The following is a 19,963-nucleotide window of genomic DNA, read 5'->3' on the forward strand; positions in this document are numbered from 1 at the left end:
GGTTGAATAAACAACGGTTGTAGTCACCTCAGTTGTAATGCCAAGACAAAATGGCCCGTTCGGTGATTTGGCCCGCTCGGTGATAGATTACGTTAATAATAGCTGGAGGGGCACATCCACATTCGCACTCACGGCACTTGGTGGAAATATTCCAGTCCAGTCCAGTACAAATCCATCGGCATACCGTATACCGTACAGTACATCCGGAATTCGGTGACGCACAGATGACAAATTTGGGAGTGCCAGCTTCGTCTCCAAGCCAGTGCAGTGTGGCAGAGTGGGAAGAAAAAAACAACGAAGAGACGAGGCAGTAGGCGAATCATGCTGGGCAATTCCCACGGATTGTTTTGTCTCTCGCATCTTTGCCATGTCGAGGAAAGGCTCCTCCTCCTCCTCCTTGGGCTGCTTGCTCACCTGCGCTCTGTCTGACTGCTCGATATATATATATATCGTCAGTCCACCCCGACAGACACCACCGAGATCAGCGAATCCATGGTTATCATACCGGCATTCGAGTAATTCACCTCATATAGCTGTGCATTCTCCAGAGGCTTCCTCTTCCTGCGTACGATGCCTGACACACCTAGGCAAGAATGTATGTATGTATGTATGTATGGGGTGTCGAGGAGACCACCTGCCGCCAGCACATCGCTCGGATGGAGAGAGTCTCTCACGACCCGTCTCACCAGCAGACGCCGCATATCGAGGTATCTGGACCTTCCAACCTCGAGTGATGAGTCGCCCAGGACAGGACGACGCTGGGCTGTCTCTGGCCATGTGTGTGTGTGTAGTTAAGTGTACGCACTACGCCTGTGCCTGGGACATGGATATCATATCATACACATCTACCTCTATCTATATGTACGCGCTTGGAACCAACCCAGGAAACTCCAGGCAGAAGTCACAGGGAGGTTCCTCGGAATCCTTTTTGTGAGATCCACCCGATAGGCATGATACTCTCTTCAGGATGTCTCTCGACCATTCCCAGATAGACGTGAACGACCCTCGAAAGTTTCCTTCGAGAGACCATGTCTCCCAGGATGATGATGAATGATAAAAGCCGACTGAACTGCAACATGAGACGATGAGTGAACGATCGGGGTCTGCACTGCACACCAAGAGGGAACCGAGTTTGGCCGGAGTTCTCCGTCTCCCATGCCGTGTCCCATTCCTTCCGACAACAAAGACAATAACAACAACCTTAGAATCCTTTGATCCTGCTGGACGATGACGACGACGACGATCATACTGTGAGGACGTCGAGAAGGACAGTGTAGGAATCCATAGAGTCTGGGTGTAGTAGTCTCCCTTGAATTTCGAGACTTGACCCAAGGAGGAATTCGAACGCGTGAGGGAAGAAGGCGACGACTTTCGAACCGCGCTCGGACGAGGAAGAGATGGCATCATCATCGCCATCCACGATGAATGTCTAGTGAGTACCGGGAGATGGCGTGAGGCCGGAAATGTCCAGCGACGGGATTTTTTCTCTTGCGCCCTCACTCTCATGGTGATAACTCCCCCCGCTACTGCGGCTGATGCAGCGGTGGGAAATCGTGGTGCGACGCCATAGGGCCCCGGAGCGAGCGATAAGTGGATAAGGTGGTGGACAGCTTCGGGAGGGATTCTTTTTGGGGGGGGAGGTGGGTCAAAGCAAGGCAGAAGTACAGCGAACAACAACCATTGGGCGTTAATTGCTGCTCACATACCGATCACGATCATTCCATGCCGATTCTCTCTGCTCGTGTAGAAACCGTGCTGCAGGTTGTTTCGCAATGACTGTTCTCCTCGGTGATCATTACTATTACTGTTACAGTCGCGGAAAGGGAGAACATCGGTAGCGAACGAATTGATGCGCGCAAAGTCGGTGAGCACCTGGGCACTTTTCCCTCTCTCTCTCTCTCTTTCCCTCTCCGCCGCCGCCGCCGTCCACCGCCAGCCGGGAGCTGTCCGCATTGACGGCCGTCAAACCACGCACCAGCAAAAACAACCCGGTCGTGCTCTCTCTCTCTCTCTCTCTCTCAAAGAACTAAGACACCAGAGAGAGACAGACATCCGAGGTGGAAATTCCTTCTCTGATCGAAACTGCCTCCCCCGCGTTTCCGCCTGGCGCTGTTACAGTAGATCGGACTTTCGAATAATCGCACGTGTGCGCTCGGGTTCTGGGCTCGAAGATAGCTGGAGAAAGGGAAGAGGGAAAAAAAGTCTATTGTTGTGAATGGCTGCAGACTGCAGGTAAGCTTCCCTTCCTGCAGACCATTTTATTTGGGCTGAGGAACGAGGAGGAGGAGGGAGGGTCAACACGGGATAGCTGCTGCTGCTGCTGCACCTGATCAGGATCCCGCCCGCCGACACCTGTGATCGCGCGCTCGCAACCGCGGTCAGCATTCCTTTCCAACCCAGACGGAACGAGGCGGGCAAGCAGGCAGGCGGGCTGGAAACCTTGCATGCCGTCGTCTTGGAGGCGAGTGCTGGACTGTACATATATAGATCCCCGTCGGAACGCGTGCGCGCGTGTGGGCTTCAGAGCCTTTTGGTTCGTTTGTCCTTTTTTGTCCCTTTCGTCCTTTTTTCCTTGTCTCTCATCCCTGCAAGGCGCAGGAGAGAGAGATTGAGAGAGGGAGAGGAAGCAGGAGAGGAGGGGATACGGCATCTTCTCTTCCACCTTTTTTCACCCATTATTACTATTACAGTATTTCACTACGACCGAACTGTATTATTTATTATTACCAATACGCTTTGGGAGACCTCTGTTGGGAAGAGGAAGATCAAGGGGGCCCACCCATACAGCAACCTGAGTGGGACGAATCTGGTGTGGGTTTGGCCCAGGCACATCCCGCCCATTCTCTGCTCTCGCTCCCCATTGCATTGCCGACCGTTTCTCCCCTCCTCGGCTCTATTCGACCAGGAACTTCTTCTTTGGAGGAAGATCATTGGAGCGCAACATCGGGAAACAGGGGGCGACAATTTCATTTCCATTGATTGACCGTGAGACGGCGACGACGAAACAACACTGCAAAATCACCACCACCGCCGCCCATCCCCATCGGCCGCCGTTGAATTCTCCGACGGTTTCACGCGCCCGTACCACCCGATTGAATCTTACCCTTGAATTTTTTCTCCCTGGGACGATTCCACATCGCAACCATCAACAAAAACAACATCCGCCTCGTTGATCCGTCTATCATCCAACCATTCAACCATCGCCTGCCTCCGCCACAGCAACCGCAGCGACGACGATCTCGAAAGCCGTCACCAGTATATCGCTCAGTCATACAGACACACACGTATCCGAAACCAGCTGCGAACTCCAACTGACAACTGTTCTCACATTGGGGCCTGATCGCGATCCCAAATTCCTCTCCGTGCCTCGAGATACATACCTCCCGAGTACATCATACGAGTACCGAGCACATACGAACCGACGACCTGCATACACCTGAGCGCGGACAATTGACGCTCTCTCCGGACCTGCCGCCATTATTACTTGACTGAGGTCGTTACTTGTCATCAGCGCCCGATACGAGGTTCGACAGGCCAGACAGACATATTACACGCCTTGCACATACACCATCTTGGACACTGTAAGCTTCCCACATTTTCCTCGCCTCATTCCCTCCGTCGATCCCTTTGGTCCTGTCGCGTCCGTCCTCTACCCTTTACTACCCGTCACTCGGACACGCCTCTCCGCTGCACTGCGCCCGTTTGGTCCCCGGTGCAACCCGTCAAGGCGTGACACCACCACAAACGATCACCTCGTGGATAATTTGGAACTCCAGAAACGGGAGTGCACATCATCATCATATCGGCAAAGGCGCATCGCCAAGATCCAAGCAAAAACCCCCCAAAACCTCACGGAACATTGACGTCTCGTAGTGTCGCAACCAGCTAACACCTGCATCCACCGATTCAGCTGTCATCTTCTGCACCACCGTCGCACAGTACACACGTGCGTCTTCGGTCCTAGATCCTATATCTCTAGAGCCGCGTCCAACCCTCGCGCCAATTCTTTCCTCCCTTTGCTTCCTTCTCGGCCGCCATGGCTCGCATCAACATCCCTCTCGATGCGCTCACCAGCCGCCTCAACCTGTCGAGCCGCTTCGATTCGGTGCGCAGTCAGTCGATCGCCCAGCGCTTTGCCGGTCTGAAGCCCGTCACCGAGTTTTTCGATGTGAAGCGCATCTCTAAGCCCAAGGACTTCGGCGAGGTGAGTTGTCTTTCCGGAGATACCACACCACATGACGGGAGATGTGGAAGAGGAGGTCACGTGCGGGACATTGGGCAAACATTCTCGAATTTTGACTGACGAGGCGGAACTCCCACAACTGCAGATCCAAAGCCGTGTCAACTACAACTTGTCCTACTTCAGCTCCAACTATGCTGCCGTCATCGCGAGTATGTTTCCCCATTCGATCGTAACGGGTCCGGCATATGTACTAAAACTTCGGAATCAAACAGTGCTCGGCATTTGGGGTCTGCTCACCAACCTCACGCTACTCTTCGTCCTCGTTTTTGTGGTCGTCGGTGTCTTTGCCATTGGGAAGCTCGAAGGACGGGATCTCGATGTGGGATTCGCTCGCGCGGTAAGCGAGACGACGGTCACTCAACTTCGGAGACTTGATTGCTGACGAACTGGACAGACCACCACTCAACTGTGGACCGGTTTGGTCGTCATCGCAGTGGTACGTCCTTCAACGATCTGACTTTTTTTTGTCCCTGGCTAATCACTGAGAACAGCCTGTTTTCTTTTGGTCGGGTCCTTTTGGCTACGTTTTGTGGCTGACTGGTGCTTCGGCTGTGACCATTCTCGGTCACGCATCACTGATGGAGAAAGGTAACGCTCAGCAACGAACCCATTCATCTGGATGATATCCAAACTGACAACCTCTCCCCTCACACAGATGTTGCAGCATCTTTCTCCGAGGAGGCGGTCTAGGTGGTCGGCCGCGTCCTTTTCTTCGCCCTCCTACTACAATTATTATGGAAAGGGAAGACCGCCCGGAGCTCGCAGCGGAAATCCTCGGCGAGGGATTGAATCACGCGAATGGGAGCTTCGACCACATACACAAGGGCACGCATCGTCATCGCTGTCCGCAAGATACGGTTTACATTCTCTGAGTGCATTGGGAGAGGACGAGATGGAGGATGACGAGGAAGAGGAGGGTGAAGGCGAGGATCCCGATGCTCAATGGAACTCCTCCGCGTACGAATCGCAACGGACTGGAGTGAGCTCCCGGGAAAGGTCGTCGTCAGCATCCAAACCTTCACGTCGGAAGTCACAGTCAACTAAGCATGTACAACAACAAACATCAACAGTCCGCCCGTCGCCTTCTCGACGATCTTCTGTATATGATGAGCAACAACAGGCATTTTACAATCCGTATGAGCACGATCGTTCCAATGACAACTTCGCCACATCTGCTGCGTCTCCATTCGGTGCGAAACCCGTCCGAGACGATCACGATCACCTTGTGAAATCTGCTCTGGCCCGGATCGCTCGCGCACGCTCCAAACAGCAGACCAACATAAATCTGACGCAAGACGAGATGGAGGCCCTATTGGTGCATCGTCTGGACATGCACACCCAAGCTGCGGCTGCTCAGTTTGAGGCCACTCCAACAGCGACTTCCGCCGCTCGACCGCCAGCATCTCCTCCTAGGACACCTACGCCTACTCGCAGCAGTAGCACCAGCAACCGCAACCGCTCCTCGTCCACGAACAGTCCCAATCAGAAATCTAAATTGCGCAGCCGCAAGAGTTCCCTCTCCAATCAGACACGACCTTCTTCGCCCCAATCCGTACCTGTTGAGCCCGTCATTGCTTCCCCGCTCGCTCCAGCTTATGCGCAGCCGTATTACGCTGCTCCAGCGAGCCGACGCGGATCTATTTCTGCTGCTTCTGCTGCCGCAGCTGGGTACTCTCCTCAGCAGTACCTCGCTCAACAACAGCACTATCAATATCTCCACCAACAGCAGCAGCAGCAGCAACAGCAGCCGCCGATGTATCACATTCCTCCGCCATCGGGACAATACTCCGCGCGGGCCAGTCCAAGATCGAAATCCCGGCTAGGTGCCAATCCCCAGGTTTCGCAATACCTCGTTTCGCCTTTGCCGTCGCCGCCACTCTCCGATGCCTCTTCATCGGGCAGCGAAGACGACGACGATGACGACGGAAGAGATCAGCGGCAGCAGTACGCAGAGGAGGAAGAAGACAACTCCAACGACGACGACGACGACGCCAATCTCGCCTACGCCTACGATCGAATCCCACCTCATCTCCATCATCCCCACCTCGCTCCCCCCAAGCACCATCGCTCGCCCGCGACAATCCCGACCGCCTCCCCAAGCAAGCCCTCCACGCCCTCCAAAAAGAAAGACGTCCCCAAACCCTCCTCCCCACCGAAACCCTCCTCGAAGAAAGACAAACGTCCCACCACTCGCAGCAGCGGCCACGGCCGCTCCTCCGAATCCTCCCTCTTCGCCTCCCTCTTCCCGCACTCCTCCTCCTCCTCGCCCGAGAGGCGCAATTCCTCCCCCGCCTCCCCGTTCTTCGGCAATGCGACCCCCTCACCGGCCAAGAACAAGAAGGAGCGGAGCGGCAGCGCGGGCGGCCGCAGTCCTGCCGCTGTCGCTGCAGGGAAGAAAGCCCCCGCCGGTGGTGGTGGTGGTGGGAAGGACGGTGCCAAGGAGAAGGACAGGGAGAAGGAGAGGAGCCGGCCGCGCAGGCGGTGGTAGAACGGAGGAGAAAACACGGATTGTGGAGTGTTTCACCGTCGGGGATTTCCTTCTTCTTCCCCCTCCCCCTGATCGGGATTCTGTCGGCGGGAATTCGATGATGCTTTTTCTTCCCGATGGCGACGACGCTGTTGTTCGGATTTGCGTTCTGGGTTTGGTGGTGCGTTGGATAGCATTTTAGACTGGAATGGAATGGAACGAAATGAATGGAATCATCTTTCTTGTGCAACTCCCAAATCTTCCTTCTCTCCGATTCTCCATCTCGTTTTTTTGGTGGTGGATGGACGCGTTGAGTGAGTGAGTGAGTAATTGATTCTCCATCTCCTTTTTGGTGGTGGACGGACTCATCGAGTGAGTAAGTAATGCCCGCCCGCCTGTTGTGACTGACTTGCCTGATCATCATGCGACAATTGTGGTAAGCGGCAAGAGAAAATACATCACTCCTGAGAGTAAGCAAGTAAGTCGTAGTCGAATTGGCATCCTGACGGTTTCTCCCCCTCTGTCTCCTTCTCACACACACTCTCTCTTTCGGTTTAGCTAACACCGACGCCTTCGAAGGAGGCGGGGGGAAGAAAAAGAAGAAGAAGAAAAGAAAAAGAAAAAGGAAGAACCCCTTCACCCCCAGACCACCCCGATCCTGCCCCCGACGACCTGGGCATTGAACCACTCCCTGATCCGAATCCGCCCGTCGACCACCCTCGCGCGGACCTTCCCCTTCTTCCCCTCCTTCTGGCTCCCGTTCTCCCTCCGACAGCCCTGCTCATCGTCGTCGTCGTCGTCGTCGCCCTCCTCCCCTACACAGTCCATCAGGACCCCGTCCCGCACGACGCCCCGCACCGCGCAGATCACCTCCTGCGTGGCCAGCGCCCGCGCGATACACGTCCGGGCGCCGAGGCCGAAGGGGAAGAAATCCCGATGGAGCAGCGACGGCGGATTCCCCCCGTCCTCGTCGCCCCTTGCCCCTCCCCGTCCCTGCGGCAGCAGCCAGCGCTCCGGGCGGAAGTCCCCGGGCTCCTCGTACACCCCCGCCGCCCCGTGCAGCGTGGAGATCTGCTCGCTGATCTGCGTGCCCGCGGGGAGGAAATACTCCCTCTTCGCTCCTCGTTGTTGGTGGTGGTGGTGGTTCTTCTCCCGGGCGGGCGTTGGTGATGATGACGAGGATGTCGATGGTGATGGCGTGTACGTATATCCGCACGGGGGCACGATGCGCGGGAGCCGCGTCGGGTTGGCGCGTGACAGCCGCAGGCCTTCGCGGATCACCGCGTCCAGGTACGGGAGCGTGTTGGTGCCGCCGGTGAGGAAGGTGGTGGTGCTGGTGGTGGGAATGTTGTTGCCGGTGGGATCGGAAGGGGTTTCTTTTTCCGCTTGGAGGATTTCTTGACGGAGGAGTTCATGGCTTGAGGGAGGGAAGGGTTTCGTCAGCTGGGAGGACGATACGTATGATCGTGACTGGGGAAATCCAGAAAGAAGCAGAAGGGAAAGAACACAACAGAAACAAGAAACAAAACCGACAAAAACTTACACCTCCGGCTTCTTCACCAACCACCACAGAATCGTCGCCAGATTCATCGCCGTCGTGTCCGTCCCCGCGAAAATCACATCCTTCATCTGGACGCTCGTCTCCTCCTTGGAAATCCCCGCCTTGAGCAGACGATCCTGGAACGTCCCCACCATCGACCCATCCCCTCCGCTGGCCGCGCGCTCGATCAACGGCGTGACGTACGCGTCGACTCGGGCCAGACTCTCTTCCGCACGGGTGCTAGGGAAGAGATACTCGGACCAGGAGAGGATGTGGAGGAAGAGCGCATTGGGCAGGAAGAAGAAGCGGCCGTAAGCGGTGATGGACTCGACGTAGGCGGCAGCGTCGAGGCGGAGCTCTTCTCCCCCCTGGTTTCCTCCCTGTCCGTCCCGCGGTTTTGCGTCTCCGACCCCTCTTACTGCGAAGGCACTCCCTTGTTCGAGCGCGCCATAGCTCTCCCCGAAGAGATACCCGCTCACCGAATCCAACGCCCACATCCTCGCCAGCACCAACAAATCCACCTCCCTCCCCCTCTCCCCGTCGAGACTCCCCCTCGCCTCCGCCCGGAGTCTCCTCACCAATTTCCCGACCACCCCGTCAAACCTCGCGATCCCTTTCCTCACCTCCCCGGCCCCGAAGAGCGGCATGACCGCCCTGGCGCGGGGCTTCCGGTGTTCCGGATCGACCGTGGAGAAGATCGTCTCGATGCCATTCTCGCTGTGGAAGTTCTGATAGCACGGCGCCTTGACGAAGCCGCCGCGGCTGGCGTTTTCCGAGGGCGTGTAGATCTGCGGCAGGGCGGCTCCGTCGGCGATGACGACTTCGTTGGGGCCAATGCGTACGATGGGTCCGTACTGTGCGTGGAGAGAGGTTATCACGCTGCTTTCTCGCCCGAGGTAGCTGTGGATGTAGAGTGGCAATGAGGTCAGGCGGTAGAGAATGGGCCCTGGGATGGAGGAGAGAGGGTGCAGGTAAGTGCGATAGAAGTAGAGGGTGAAGACGAAGAGGGCTAGGAGGAGGAAGATGCTGTAGAAGAGCGAGGTTTCAGTGATGGGGGAGAGAAGGCCGTGGATAAGTGGGGAGGCCATGGTTGTAGTGGCTTCTTTGCTTATGCTTGGATTCATATACCCTGCCATCAGAAGAGGGGGCTTATATCACTTGAGGACGAGGCTTCTGTTCTCTTGATGTCCTCTTGACTCTGCTCTGGATCTGGCTTGCAAATAGAATGCGGTAGGTCATAAATATTCCTGAGCCAGAGTAGCAGACGTCTGTTTCTTGGACACTCATCAACGACTTTTACTAAAATTTCGGTGAGTCACCTATTCATCTCTAAAGTCAATCTGCGTTAGGAAAAGAAGGCCACTTCTTTTGAGATTGGAAATATATCATGACTCCTCCGGAAAAAAAAACAAGTGATTTTACCTCGACATTGCTTTCTCAGAGGACTGATCGTTGAAAAATGGCATTGAGATTTGATGGTCGAGTTTCATCTTCGTGAATCTGTTATTGAATTCCGTCGATTTGAGAGAGAGGGGCCTGACGTCGAGTCGAAGCTGGCCAAGGGAATGTATACTCATAAGCTGACATCATCGGGGCTGTTGTATGTACATCCACCGTGACTTCAGGCGTCTTGAATACTTCTCAGGTTAATAACCGGAATGTTTCGCCAATGTCTTATGAATTGTTATTGACATCGTGCGGTCCTTCCGGGGCTCTGGTGAGGCCTTTCGATGACCTTGGCGAGGGTGTTGTAAGGCAATAAAGGGGACCTGTGGAACATGTGAAATTAGACCTCGGACTGCTCATTATATTATATACATGATCAATTATTTCATACCAGCACCCGATACACTTCTATTTCCATGGTAGAGTGGATGTGGATTCGCTGCTGTATATGTCTAGACGCGAGCAAAAAATATCGTCAAGGTCTTTTATACAGATGCAACATATCTCCTACTTTCCTGCAATGAATGTTCGCGTTCTTACATCGTGGGTGGGTTCGTGCTGGAGAATGTGAGAAAGGAACAAGTTTGAAACAGCTCCCACCCTTTACCTCAGAACGAGGGTCGGCCTATCACCATTTGCTCCCTCCCCGAGAATGTAGAGGTGACTATTTGGAGGAAGTTCCCAACAAGAAAGATGAAGAGAAATGGTATTTGAAGAAGAAAATGCAGACGTGATAAAACCGGAAGCTGGTAACAAGACTTTTTCGCAGAATGAAACCGCTTCTTGCAGGAAATTCTTTTAGGATTCGCAGCAGATTTGCTCTCTTTCTTGATCTGTCTGAAACTGAACGAATCTGCCTTCTCGCTCTGCTCTTGCTTCTCATTGCGTGGCATCTCCCTCTGATTCGCCATCATATGGCATGTTCAGAAGAATCCCAAAACTATCCGGACAGCTTCGAAGATGAGACCGCCGCAGAGTACGAAGAGAAGAACATCTGGAAGAGAAGGGTTTGATTAGCTTGTTGTAGAGGTTGATTGGTGGTGCAGCCGGAAGAAAGCCTTGGAGTGTCACTGATTCTGCAAAAGAGGCGCGATCTTGTCGTTGCAGCTGCGTGGATTTCCCTGCTCTCTCCCAGACTTCGTGGTCGCGATGAGTTGGGAGAAAACATAATCGCGCCACCAGACTTTGTCTAGGGACCAGAAAGTCTCCCTCAAGATAGCAAAAGTCCATTCCGCGGACAGTCCAGCATCCTCCTACCCACAGAACCGCCTCTCTTTCCCTCTTGCTCTCATTATATGCCATCATCAACTAAAGATGCATCGTCTTCTTCCGATTCAACCAACGGCGTCTCCGTTCCCAAGACTCTCGCAACGACACACAATAGATTGGAATCTGGAAATCGAAATCGTCTCATATCCACTTACATAACCATCCAACGCTGATGGGCGATTTCTGCGGCCTCTCTTTCTTCACCACTACCGGCGCGGCCGGCTTGCCCATCTTCTTCTCCTGCTTCTTGGCGAACTGTTCATTGGCGCGACGTTGTTGCGGTGTTTGAACCTATGTTGATTAGTTGATGGGTTGACGTAAGCGACGTGTGGCTCGAATGGGACCTTGTCCTTGCGCGGAACATCTACATGTGTATTTGCTGAAGAGTGACCATGGCTCAGGAATGGGTTCGGGGTGGGAGATCCCCATGCTGGCCGCACGTGGGAAGCATGTCCGCGCCGTAACGGACGTGCCGGGACGTTGTGCTGTTGTACCTACCATTTTGACTGTGAAATATGGTTCTTGCAAGGGAATCCGAATGTATGGTCCGGAAACAGTAGCGATGGTATGATGATACCGTGCGTGCTACTATTATTATGAACAGGTGTCGTGTGTCGGGATACAAGCCCGAAAGAGGACTCAATCGCGGGAATGTGATATGGTGATCGGCGGAGGTCACAAAGTATCGCTAGAACGGAGGATGGGTCGTGATGGCGAATAGCGTTGAGATATATACAGATCACGATGGATATCCTGTCGCTGCCCAACGCGCGTAGGGATCGATTGGGATATATAAGAGATTACAATACAGCATCTGAGTCTCTCATCGCTCAACATGTCTCTCAATTGCGACATTTCCGCTTCATCACGGTCGAAATTGTTTTAATGCCGAGTCCAAACGCGGAGGTAACGGATCTGCCCGTCGCGAACTGCCACATGTCCCCTGCCAAGAGCTGTCACTGACGGAACCTTGAATGCTGACATAACTCAATGCTGACATAATAGCTTATGTGAGAGCCGCTTTCTCTGTGGCGGATGTTCAACCCACTTCACCTCCCACATTGGGATTAGATAATCCATCTTTGGCGGGCGTGGATGATCATCGACAACAAGGTTCCCTCTCGGGAAAAAAGTTCAAGGTTATGCTCAACAAGACGGATCGTTGGAGAACGTTAACACATTATCAATCGAGATCCTCTCATCAAGCAAATCGGCAGTCGTTTGTGATTCACGAACATTGAAGATCAGTCCAGCAAATATGTCATGAAAAGGGCATTTCTAGCCAAAACGAAATAATCATCTACAGCCCACTTTCAGCGTGAACTATTTAATTCGTTGCGGATATACCTTTACGATTGAAACCCGACAGCATCTTCAAAGTCAATATGGGCCGTCGACCTACGTTTGAAGAATATCAAAAGAGAGAAAATTGGACCGATGGCATCAAACGCTGCGATGACCTTTTAAAAAAATCTCCCAAAGATTTCGGTCTGCTCATCGTGAAGCTTCAGCTCATATGTGCTGCAGGAGCTTCGGAAGAACGATATCAACCTGTTCTTGAACAGCTTGCTGCAATTCAGCCACCGATACACAATCCTGCAGATCTTGCAACCATTGAGGATGCCATCGATACTGCTCAGCAAAATCTATTCCCACTCCCGTTGACGACTGGAACGACCGTTGCGAAGTTATGGGATGCTGCAGGAAAAGTGACTGGCATTACCGTGGCGGCCAAATATGATCTGCTCTCGCTACGGTTCTCTCGGGCCATCGCAGAAAACCGATTGGCAGATGCACAGCAAGCCTTGATTCAATTCAAGGCTTTGCAGCCACGCAACCGTGCCTTTTATATGGCCCACGCAGCATACACGCAACTTCTGTCGAAAGAACCGGGCGACATGCAGGCGAGGTTGGCGCTCATGTTGGCGAAAAAGGCTGTAGCTGACAAGTTTGATACGGCGGATGATTCACAATTGGATTGCAGAGTACCCGGCCAGATATTTGCTTTACAACTTGCGAATAAGGACCTCGAAGGAATCAAGGATCGTCCTCGGTTGATAGATAGCAAACAAGTATTTGAGGCGTACACTAGAATTCAATCAGCAGCAAGCGAGAAGAATCAACAGACCACAGATGCTGACACAGATCTTGCGACACATGTTGATGAAAAGATGCAGCTTGAGACAGGCTCAGAATCTTCAGAACCGGCATCAAAAGAATCTCTCATAGCTGGAAATACTAAACTCAAGACGATCCTTGCAAATCTGGTCAAGCAGAATGCCAGTGCGAAAATCTTTCAGAAATTTACCGTGGACGCCATAAAACGACAACACACCGCCACCGATGTACTAAAGTCGCAACAACATCGCGCAACTGCCGACGCATGCTTCCTTGCAATTTCTAGCCTCGTCAGAATTTACACATCAACGCGAAATGACAGCAACCTCTTTCGTGCCGCCTTTCTCGCCGAACGCTTAATTATCTATCATGACAACTTTCACGAAGCTCGTTTGATTCTCATATATCTTTACATGCGACTCGGCCTCGGAGCTCCTGCCTTTCGATTGTTCGAATCTCTTCGAATCAAAGAAATCCAACATGACACCGTCGGTCACGTTCTATTTACTCGACTTTCCCTGGTACTACCATACCCCACGAAGCAAACTCTACTCGCCACTGCCTTTGCACACGAGGACCATAATGTAGCCCCTGATCCTTTGGAGCGTACACAACGCGCTCTCTCCATCTACCCTCGCCATGAGAACCGCCTTGCAGAGACCGAACTCGATGTTCTCTCCCACTTCCAGACCGGCATGATCTTTGATCTGCATGCTCTTCGCGATCATCTCCGTCGCAGTCTGACGCGTCGAATCACGGTTCTAGAGCATCGTCGCCTTGCTCGCATCAGCGGGCGGGCAGCCATACTCAAGCATTCGATGGAGATCAGTCCTCGCCGTGTTGCCAATTGGACGTCATACCTCGACAACCGTGACTTTGACGCAGCATTTAATCACGGCGTCAATGTGGAGAGACTGCTACATGCGGATGGTCCTGAAGACAATGTTCCGGACAAGCGCTGGATTGAGGATGTCTTGGCTGCGGATTGTGTTTGGAGCCTCATCAATGATAAGACCCCTCTCGTCTTGGATCCAGAAAATCTCCTAGATGGACATCAAGCAAGCACAGCGGAGAGCAATGGTGCAGCTTCTGCTGTGAGCGCCGACGACATCATGCAAAATCTGCCGGCCCTCACCATGACCGAACGAACAGTCGGCGCAATCTCTCGCCAACTTCTATCCCTTCTCCTCTCGCAAAGCTCATCATCATCCCCATCAGAAACATCCGCTCCAGTCATATCCGCTCTCTCCGCCTCCCTCGAGTCGCTCCCCATTCCGAACCCCTCCACAGCGACCACAAGCACAGCTCCGACATCCTCCCTCCCAGCCGCCTTCCTCGCCCTCGACGCCCTAAAGCTCATCCTCTCAACCTACCGCACCTTGCAGAAACGCAATATTCCCGACCTCCGCGCTGTGCAATCCTCCGCTTCAGCCCATCTCGCACACCTCAAAACATACGTCCGCGGCCGTGTAGCCGACAGCAAATCTTTCCCCGTCGCGATCAGGGCGAGTCTTCTCGGCGGCGCAGACGATAACGACGATGGTGGGATATGCGAGGCGTTACTCGCGTTTGGAGAGGACACCGTGGATGGGTTTGCTGATGCATTGGGGAAGGATGCGCGGGAGGGATGGGAAGGCTTGGAGAAGGCTTGTGGGTTGGTGGTTTGAGATGCAGTGCGTGAAGGACGGGGGTTTTCACATGAGCCATGAAAGCGGAGAGGTCGAGAACATAGATCGACCCTGCAAAGACGCGAGCGGGAGACGTGTTGACGTATTTGAACATCTCAAGATTTGATTTCCTTTCCTCCCTACTACAAATCATAGAAATTTTCTCAAGGAAATAAAGAGCAACAAATCCATACAGATTCCGAAAAGTAGAAGAAATGTTTTCGATATTTATTATTACCTCCCCTCCCACTGGAAAAAGAAAAGGGATAGTCGAGGGCGGATCTTTTCCTCCCATGGAGTCCCAGGTTTCCTCCAGTCCCCTTTTGCCGGAAATATCGCCCTAGAACGCCACGCTTAAACGCTATTTCATGTACAAGTCTGCAAGATTCGAGCCGCCGTGAATGATACTGGGGCCGACTTCTGATTCTATAACGGCTTGCCGTCGATCTCATTCGTCTTGGCCGTCCCAGTGTAGTCTTGGCTCGGCCCTCCGATGTCCTTTGAAGCGTCTGAGGTTGCATCCGTCGTTGCCGTTGTGGCCGCCTGTTGGTCTTCCGCTTCGGCGTCGTCTACAGATCGCGGTGGTAGTGTCTCTTTCTCCGATTCGGAAATTGAATCGTCAGGTCGCGAAACCCCATCTTTTGTCTCATCGCCAATGAACTCGTCGTGAGCAGGACCGGAAGACCCTGCCGCAGTAGCGGCGGCGGCAGCGGCGGCTGACGCCAGTCCCCGTTTCAGCGCGAGAACATGTGCTTCATTTCGCCGTCGCTCGACATCCGCCTCTTCTTCACGCTCGAGCGCGCGTTCTTCGAGTTTGAGATCACTCAAGGACGGCACCTCGGCTTCGGGACTGAATGTCTGTTCGGGAGAAATCGTCTCTGATTGCAGATAATCTTGCGTTTGTTGTCCAGGAAGAATCTCCGCCAGACTCGCGCCGCTCGCCACGCGGCTGCCTGATCCGATCCGGCCACTCATCGAGCTGCGGGAGGACAGCGTCCGCCGTGTCGATGCGCGACTTCGATTTGAGGATGTGCGCTTGCCCCGTACGCGACCGCCGCGTGAGTAGTAAGGATTTTGTCCGTCAGAGTGTGAGCGCCCGGAGCTGTTCTCCGTATCTGCTCCGGAGCCGAGGATACGGCGTTCAAGCACCATGGCGAATTCGTCGTCGAGCGGGACCGCATCGTCTTCGAGCTCTTCATCTGATGGAAAGAGGTCGCCACGGCTACTGTAGCTGTCTCGTGTGTCGGCGGAGCCAGTGGTCCCGCTACGCAGACGGGCTCGCCGACGACCTGTGCCCCGAGCATCATCGTCCTCGAGATCTTCGAGGAGTGCTTCGCCTTCGGTGATGTTTCGGCCCAGTCGCAGCGTACCGGGATGCTCTTGAAGGTCGGCGGCGGAAGGCTTGTAGCGGAGGGATTTGCCGCCAAAGAGTCGGCCGAAAAAGGTCGGTTTGGCGATGATGGGTGGTTCTGCGCCCATCTCGCCTGGAAGGAGCGTGCCTTTGCGTTTGCTGACTTTCGGTTGATACGCCATGCTACCTGTTCTGCCGGGCTGCGCGCTTGCACTGAGTGTTCCATATCCAAGGCCGCTGGTGTTGTTATTGTCCGTCCCGTTCCCGGCGCCTACTAGCCGATCAAACTCATCATTGCCCCATCCCAATAACCCATCATTTTCATCCTCATCCCAGTCGTCATAAAAATCAAAGCTCGACTCTGCGCGCCCTGTACTTCGTCCTCGACCGCGCTGCCGCCGTATTCGATCGCGCTGGGTGAGATTTAAGCTGGGACAGCTGGCATCCACGCATGTCGTGAGACATGATCCCACACTATCCAAACAAGGTCGAATGTAGTTCTGTCCAAAGATATAGATGCTGCTCTGTGCCGTCTCATTGGCACTTTCGAGCGTCTGGCCGAGCTCGTTCAACCGTCGCCGGAATCGTGGATCGTTGGTGCGGTACATGGCCGACTTGTGGCGCAGCGTTTCTCACGTTATGGCGAGCGCTCTTCTAGCTCTCGCGCGTCGCATCAGCTTTGATTGATGTCCGCCGGCGCTCTACAGTCGTGTTGTGGCATGGCGATCTTTGCATCTGCGGTAGAATGCTTGCAATGGGTTCCAGGATAGCAATGGCTGTCGGCGCAATGGATGGGTCACTCAATCGTTCGATAAAAGCGGCCTTCGGGGCTGTGAAGCAAGCACGTGGGGACGGATTAAGCATGATGATGGCAGCGCGGATCGTGCCGTTGACCGTCTGCATCGGCGTGCAGTCTACAGATCTCACATCGACAAAACGTCATCGGCCTTTTATTTCCAGGACATGGGACAACATATAATTGCGCGCTTTACGTAGATTTGGGCTTCTTTTCTGTCGAACATCACCGTCTGATCGCCAGACTACAGCACCTGCAGTAGTATCCTTGTCTGACTGGAAGTTGTATCGCCTCAACCTCGAAATCTCACCGCTGGCTGCTGCGGCATACTACAGGCCGCCTTCTCAAGTACGAACTCGACGACGTGGCTATTCTGGTCTTCGCACATCTAGTCTAACGTAAGATGGCTCCGTTGAGTGTAGTGGTTGTGAGCGGAAGGTCATATCTGCCTCGAGCGGTCTACAAGCCCGGGAATTATCGCAGCGATACTTACCGGCATCTGCACAGGACGACTCGTTGGAGTTGACCTTGAATTCATTCAAATCGATCGCATGGCGTTGTTCACACAACACAAGCTGAATGTCACGGATGAGCGAAGTAGATGACCGGACAGTATCGTTTCGTTTAAAGGCGGTATTCTTGCCATTAAATTTGCTATCCTATTTTCGCAGATGATCCAGTCTTGGTGGTGACAGACCTGCACATCGCTTCCTCTATCGTATCGCGTGAATGGTTTCGTCACGCGGCGGTGGTAAATATTTTCCAGTTCGCAGGGATATCTCGTGCGATCTATGAGTCGTGCTCGGAGTATCAAAAAAAAACAAGCACAGCTCTAATTGGAGAAGTTGTAGATGGTGCGCTGGAAGGTCTGATCGATGGCAGCGCCGACGCGGAGGAAGTCGTCGGCGGAGGCCAGGTTGAGCTGGGAAAGAGCGTTGGAGTACTGGTTCGTGTCGTAGCGGAGAGTGCGGAGGTCGTTGAGGACGATGGGTCCGAGGAGGGTGGCGAGGTAGAGGACCTTACGCTCGTTCAGGGCGGAGAGGACGGTCTGGATGGACGGGAAAAGCACATCGTTGATGTAGCCAAAGATCTCCTGGGCTTCGGCGTCAGTGACCTCGCTGGTGACCTCGACATTGCTGATGGCCGTGCCGAGGGAGCCGTGGAGGTGGTCGACGTTGACGGAGATTGCGATGGCGTTGAAAGGACCAGCAATGATGTCTTTGGTGAGCCTGATGGTCTGGTTGTTGATGCTTCTGAGGTCGTTCTCGATCGTGGGAACCGAGCGAGGGAGGACCGCAGCGGAGACACCGACGGCCAGGAAGAGGAGGTTCTTGATGGAGAGCATCTCGATTGAATTAGTTTGACAGGCTGTGGAAGAGAGAGGTCTGGTGGTATCGAAATTTGCTAATATCGTTGGTTGGTGTAGAAAGGTCTAACGAATGGCAAGTGGACTTCAGATCTCTTATTATACAACCCCTGCCCAACATGACATACCGTTCTTCGACCTCGTTATTTACCTTTGCGCGATATGCCTCGGCATCAAGCATTGCTTGTTCAGTACAGTAAGGCGCCGCACGACGCCGGCACGGCGTACCTCGTTATAGCGTACCCAACACGCCCATGTTTTGGCGCAAAGGCCTCTGGCTTCGATTTAGAGTTTTCCGCCAAATTAGTGATAGGTACAGCGGACCCCGCGTTAACAGTGAGAAAGTTCATCGCCTCTCACGTTGGTCCGACGCTTTTCTGTGCCGATGCCTTGCTGTCTCTGGATCCCAGGACAAGTCTACCGCACCATGCTCCGATGAGAAGCGTGCTCATGAGCTGGAAAAGCGACGATCAGCCAGTCGACTAGCAATACCAGCACTGATGACAGTGATCCAGGAGCGCCGTTGTTGGATCGGGACACACAGCGCTGGTTGATTTGCTTACCCCAAGCCGTTGACACTCGACCATGCTGAAAGAGGAGAAGTTGGAACGGCGATCTCCTCCACAATATAGCGTGCAGTATCCCGTGTGGGGTCTAAATAGTGCCTTGATCTGCACTAGTCGGTGCAGGCGCCTAGCCTGCATTTGTCAAGAATGCGAAAAGGCTTAGCACGACGTGTGTCATGCGCGGGTTGCACAGCTTTTGGCAGCATTCATGCTTGCTTCGTCCTGACGATCTTGCGTGCGGTCTCGCGGTGCTCAGAGAATACGCACGTAATACGTTCGCTCGGGATTGTCTCTCATGAGCGATGGACTCGCTTGAATCGTACCCAGACGCTTGCCTCGGACTTTGGCAACATCTTGTCAGTGACCGCCATCCACGTGCTGCACACAGGAGTCTTGGGCGGGTGCAGCTAATGCATCAGCATGAAGAATGTCGATCTTGTGAGGGACAATGAGCCTTGACAGACGAAGGGTGAGTCGGTGATCATGCCAATGTTTGTTTGTGACCTGGTGAACATGAGGAATATATTGATGGTTACGGAAATACTGGAAGGTACACGCTCAGTACGTGGCTAGGTAGGCATGTGGAGGCGCGCGGCTCGGGCCTCTGAGCAGAGGCGTGCACCCAAAGAAACCTTCTCACTCGTACAGATCCAGGGGTGATTTCCCACCTGCAGGAACGGCCGTCATCGAATATTTTTACACTGAGGTTCGCCATTGGTAAGACAGATTGTGTGGAAATACCGTGGCTGGATGGTGTGGACAAGATGAATTCGAAGAGCAGACCTACGCCGCATGTGTTTCGTCTCAAGCCTCTCACCTTGTCAACTCCCAAGGTATCGCCGGATATCCATATCTTCCAAGGTTATCCTCAATTTCTCACACATCGTGGGAGCTTTCATTTTCGCAATACAAGGCAACAATATTCATGGATCTCAAGGCAATAACGATGGCCACGGAGGAGCCTCGTATATCTCAGCGACGCATAAGCTTTCGCTGACACCTACCCCAACCAAGCAGCTATACACTCAATCGCATGTCATCGTTAGGCAATGCCTTACTGCCGATATATAGTATACAGAGTGTGACAGGTCTAGAGTGTCAACGATCGTTTCCTCACTGGGGGACGGCTCGTGC

The 19,963-nt window shown here is 53.6% G+C and overlaps 8 protein-coding genes across 9 annotated transcripts; 2 read left to right on the forward strand and 6 right to left on the reverse strand.

The window, feature by feature from the left end:
• Window positions 1–612: 612 nt before the first annotated feature.
• Window positions 613–1,602, reverse strand: K489DRAFT_180677 (uncharacterized protein). Its single transcript, XM_033599459.1, has one exon. It carries the CDS (start codon window positions 1,504–1,506, stop codon window positions 856–858), a length of 651 nt encoding a protein of 216 aa, XP_033461385.1. The 5' UTR covers window positions 1,507–1,602; the 3' UTR covers window positions 613–855.
• Window positions 1,603–2,078: 476 nt separating this feature from the next.
• K489DRAFT_180675 (uncharacterized protein) lies at window positions 2,079–3,067 on the reverse strand. Its single transcript, XM_033599458.1, has 2 exons — window positions 2,831–3,067; window positions 2,079–2,653 (listed from the first exon to the last, which is right to left on the reverse strand). The coding sequence occupies exons 1-2, from the start codon at window positions 2,864–2,866 to the stop codon at window positions 2,204–2,206; spliced, it is 486 nt and encodes a 161-aa protein (XP_033461386.1). The 5' UTR covers window positions 2,867–3,067; the 3' UTR covers window positions 2,079–2,203.
• A 969-nt stretch (window positions 3,068–4,036) lies between these two features.
• Window positions 4,037–6,820, forward strand: K489DRAFT_408735 (the record flags this gene model as incomplete). 2 transcript variants are annotated; one of them, XM_033607513.1, is made up of 6 exons in its annotated part: window positions 4,037–4,204; window positions 4,329–4,392; window positions 4,456–4,580; window positions 4,638–4,679; window positions 4,735–4,831; window positions 4,899–4,933. In XM_033607513.1, 6 exons carry the CDS (start codon window positions 4,037–4,039, stop codon window positions 4,931–4,933), a joined length of 531 nt encoding a protein of 176 aa, XP_033461387.1. The 2 variants fall into 2 exon arrangements, with proteins under 2 accessions (XP_033461387.1, XP_033461388.1); XM_033607514.1 differs by lacking the exons at window positions 4,037–4,204; window positions 4,329–4,392; window positions 4,456–4,580 and having other exon boundaries at window positions 4,629–4,679; window positions 4,899–6,820.
• Window positions 6,821–7,346: 526 nt separating this feature from the next.
• K489DRAFT_316341 (putative P450 monooxygenase) lies at window positions 7,347–9,338 on the reverse strand (the record flags this gene model as incomplete). The annotated part of the gene is made up of 5 exons (XM_033601156.1): window positions 7,347–7,439; window positions 7,530–7,821; window positions 7,915–8,127; window positions 8,254–8,608; window positions 8,681–9,338. 5 exons carry the CDS (start codon window positions 9,336–9,338, stop codon window positions 7,347–7,349), a joined length of 1,611 nt encoding a protein of 536 aa, XP_033461389.1.
• Window positions 9,339–10,315: 977 nt separating this feature from the next.
• Window positions 10,316–11,676, reverse strand: K489DRAFT_378762 (uncharacterized protein). The gene is made up of 3 exons (XM_033604481.1): window positions 11,464–11,676; window positions 11,121–11,256; window positions 10,316–10,690 (listed from the first exon to the last, which is right to left on the reverse strand). The coding sequence occupies exons 1-3, from the start codon at window positions 11,464–11,466 to the stop codon at window positions 10,620–10,622; spliced, it is 210 nt and encodes a 69-aa protein (XP_033461390.1). The 5' UTR covers window positions 11,467–11,676; the 3' UTR covers window positions 10,316–10,619.
• A 674-nt stretch (window positions 11,677–12,350) lies between these two features.
• On the forward strand, window positions 12,351–14,729 carry K489DRAFT_335671 (uncharacterized protein; the record flags this gene model as incomplete). The annotated part of the gene is made up of 1 exon (XM_033602193.1): window positions 12,351–14,729. A coding segment is annotated over one exon (2,379 nt), but the record flags the coding sequence as incomplete, so codon positions are not given.
• Window positions 14,707–16,916, reverse strand: K489DRAFT_378764 (uncharacterized protein). Its single transcript, XM_033604482.1, has one exon. It carries the CDS (start codon window positions 16,707–16,709, stop codon window positions 15,177–15,179), a length of 1,533 nt encoding a protein of 510 aa, XP_033461392.1. The 5' UTR covers window positions 16,710–16,916; the 3' UTR covers window positions 14,707–15,176.
• An 813-nt stretch (window positions 16,917–17,729) lies between these two features.
• Window positions 17,730–18,242, reverse strand: K489DRAFT_408740 (uncharacterized protein; the record flags this gene model as incomplete). The annotated part of the gene is made up of 1 exon (XM_033607515.1): window positions 17,730–18,242. The coding sequence occupies one exon, from the start codon at window positions 18,240–18,242 to the stop codon at window positions 17,730–17,732; it is 513 nt and encodes a 170-aa protein (XP_033461393.1).
• Between the last annotated feature and the right edge of the window lie 1,721 nt (window positions 18,243–19,963).

This window comes from Dissoconium aciculare (assembly GCF_010015565.1).
Source record: "Dissoconium aciculare CBS 342.82 unplaced genomic scaffold K489scaffold_4, whole genome shotgun sequence".
NCBI classification, from domain to species: Eukaryota; Fungi; Ascomycota; class Dothideomycetes; order Mycosphaerellales; family Dissoconiaceae; genus Dissoconium; species Dissoconium aciculare.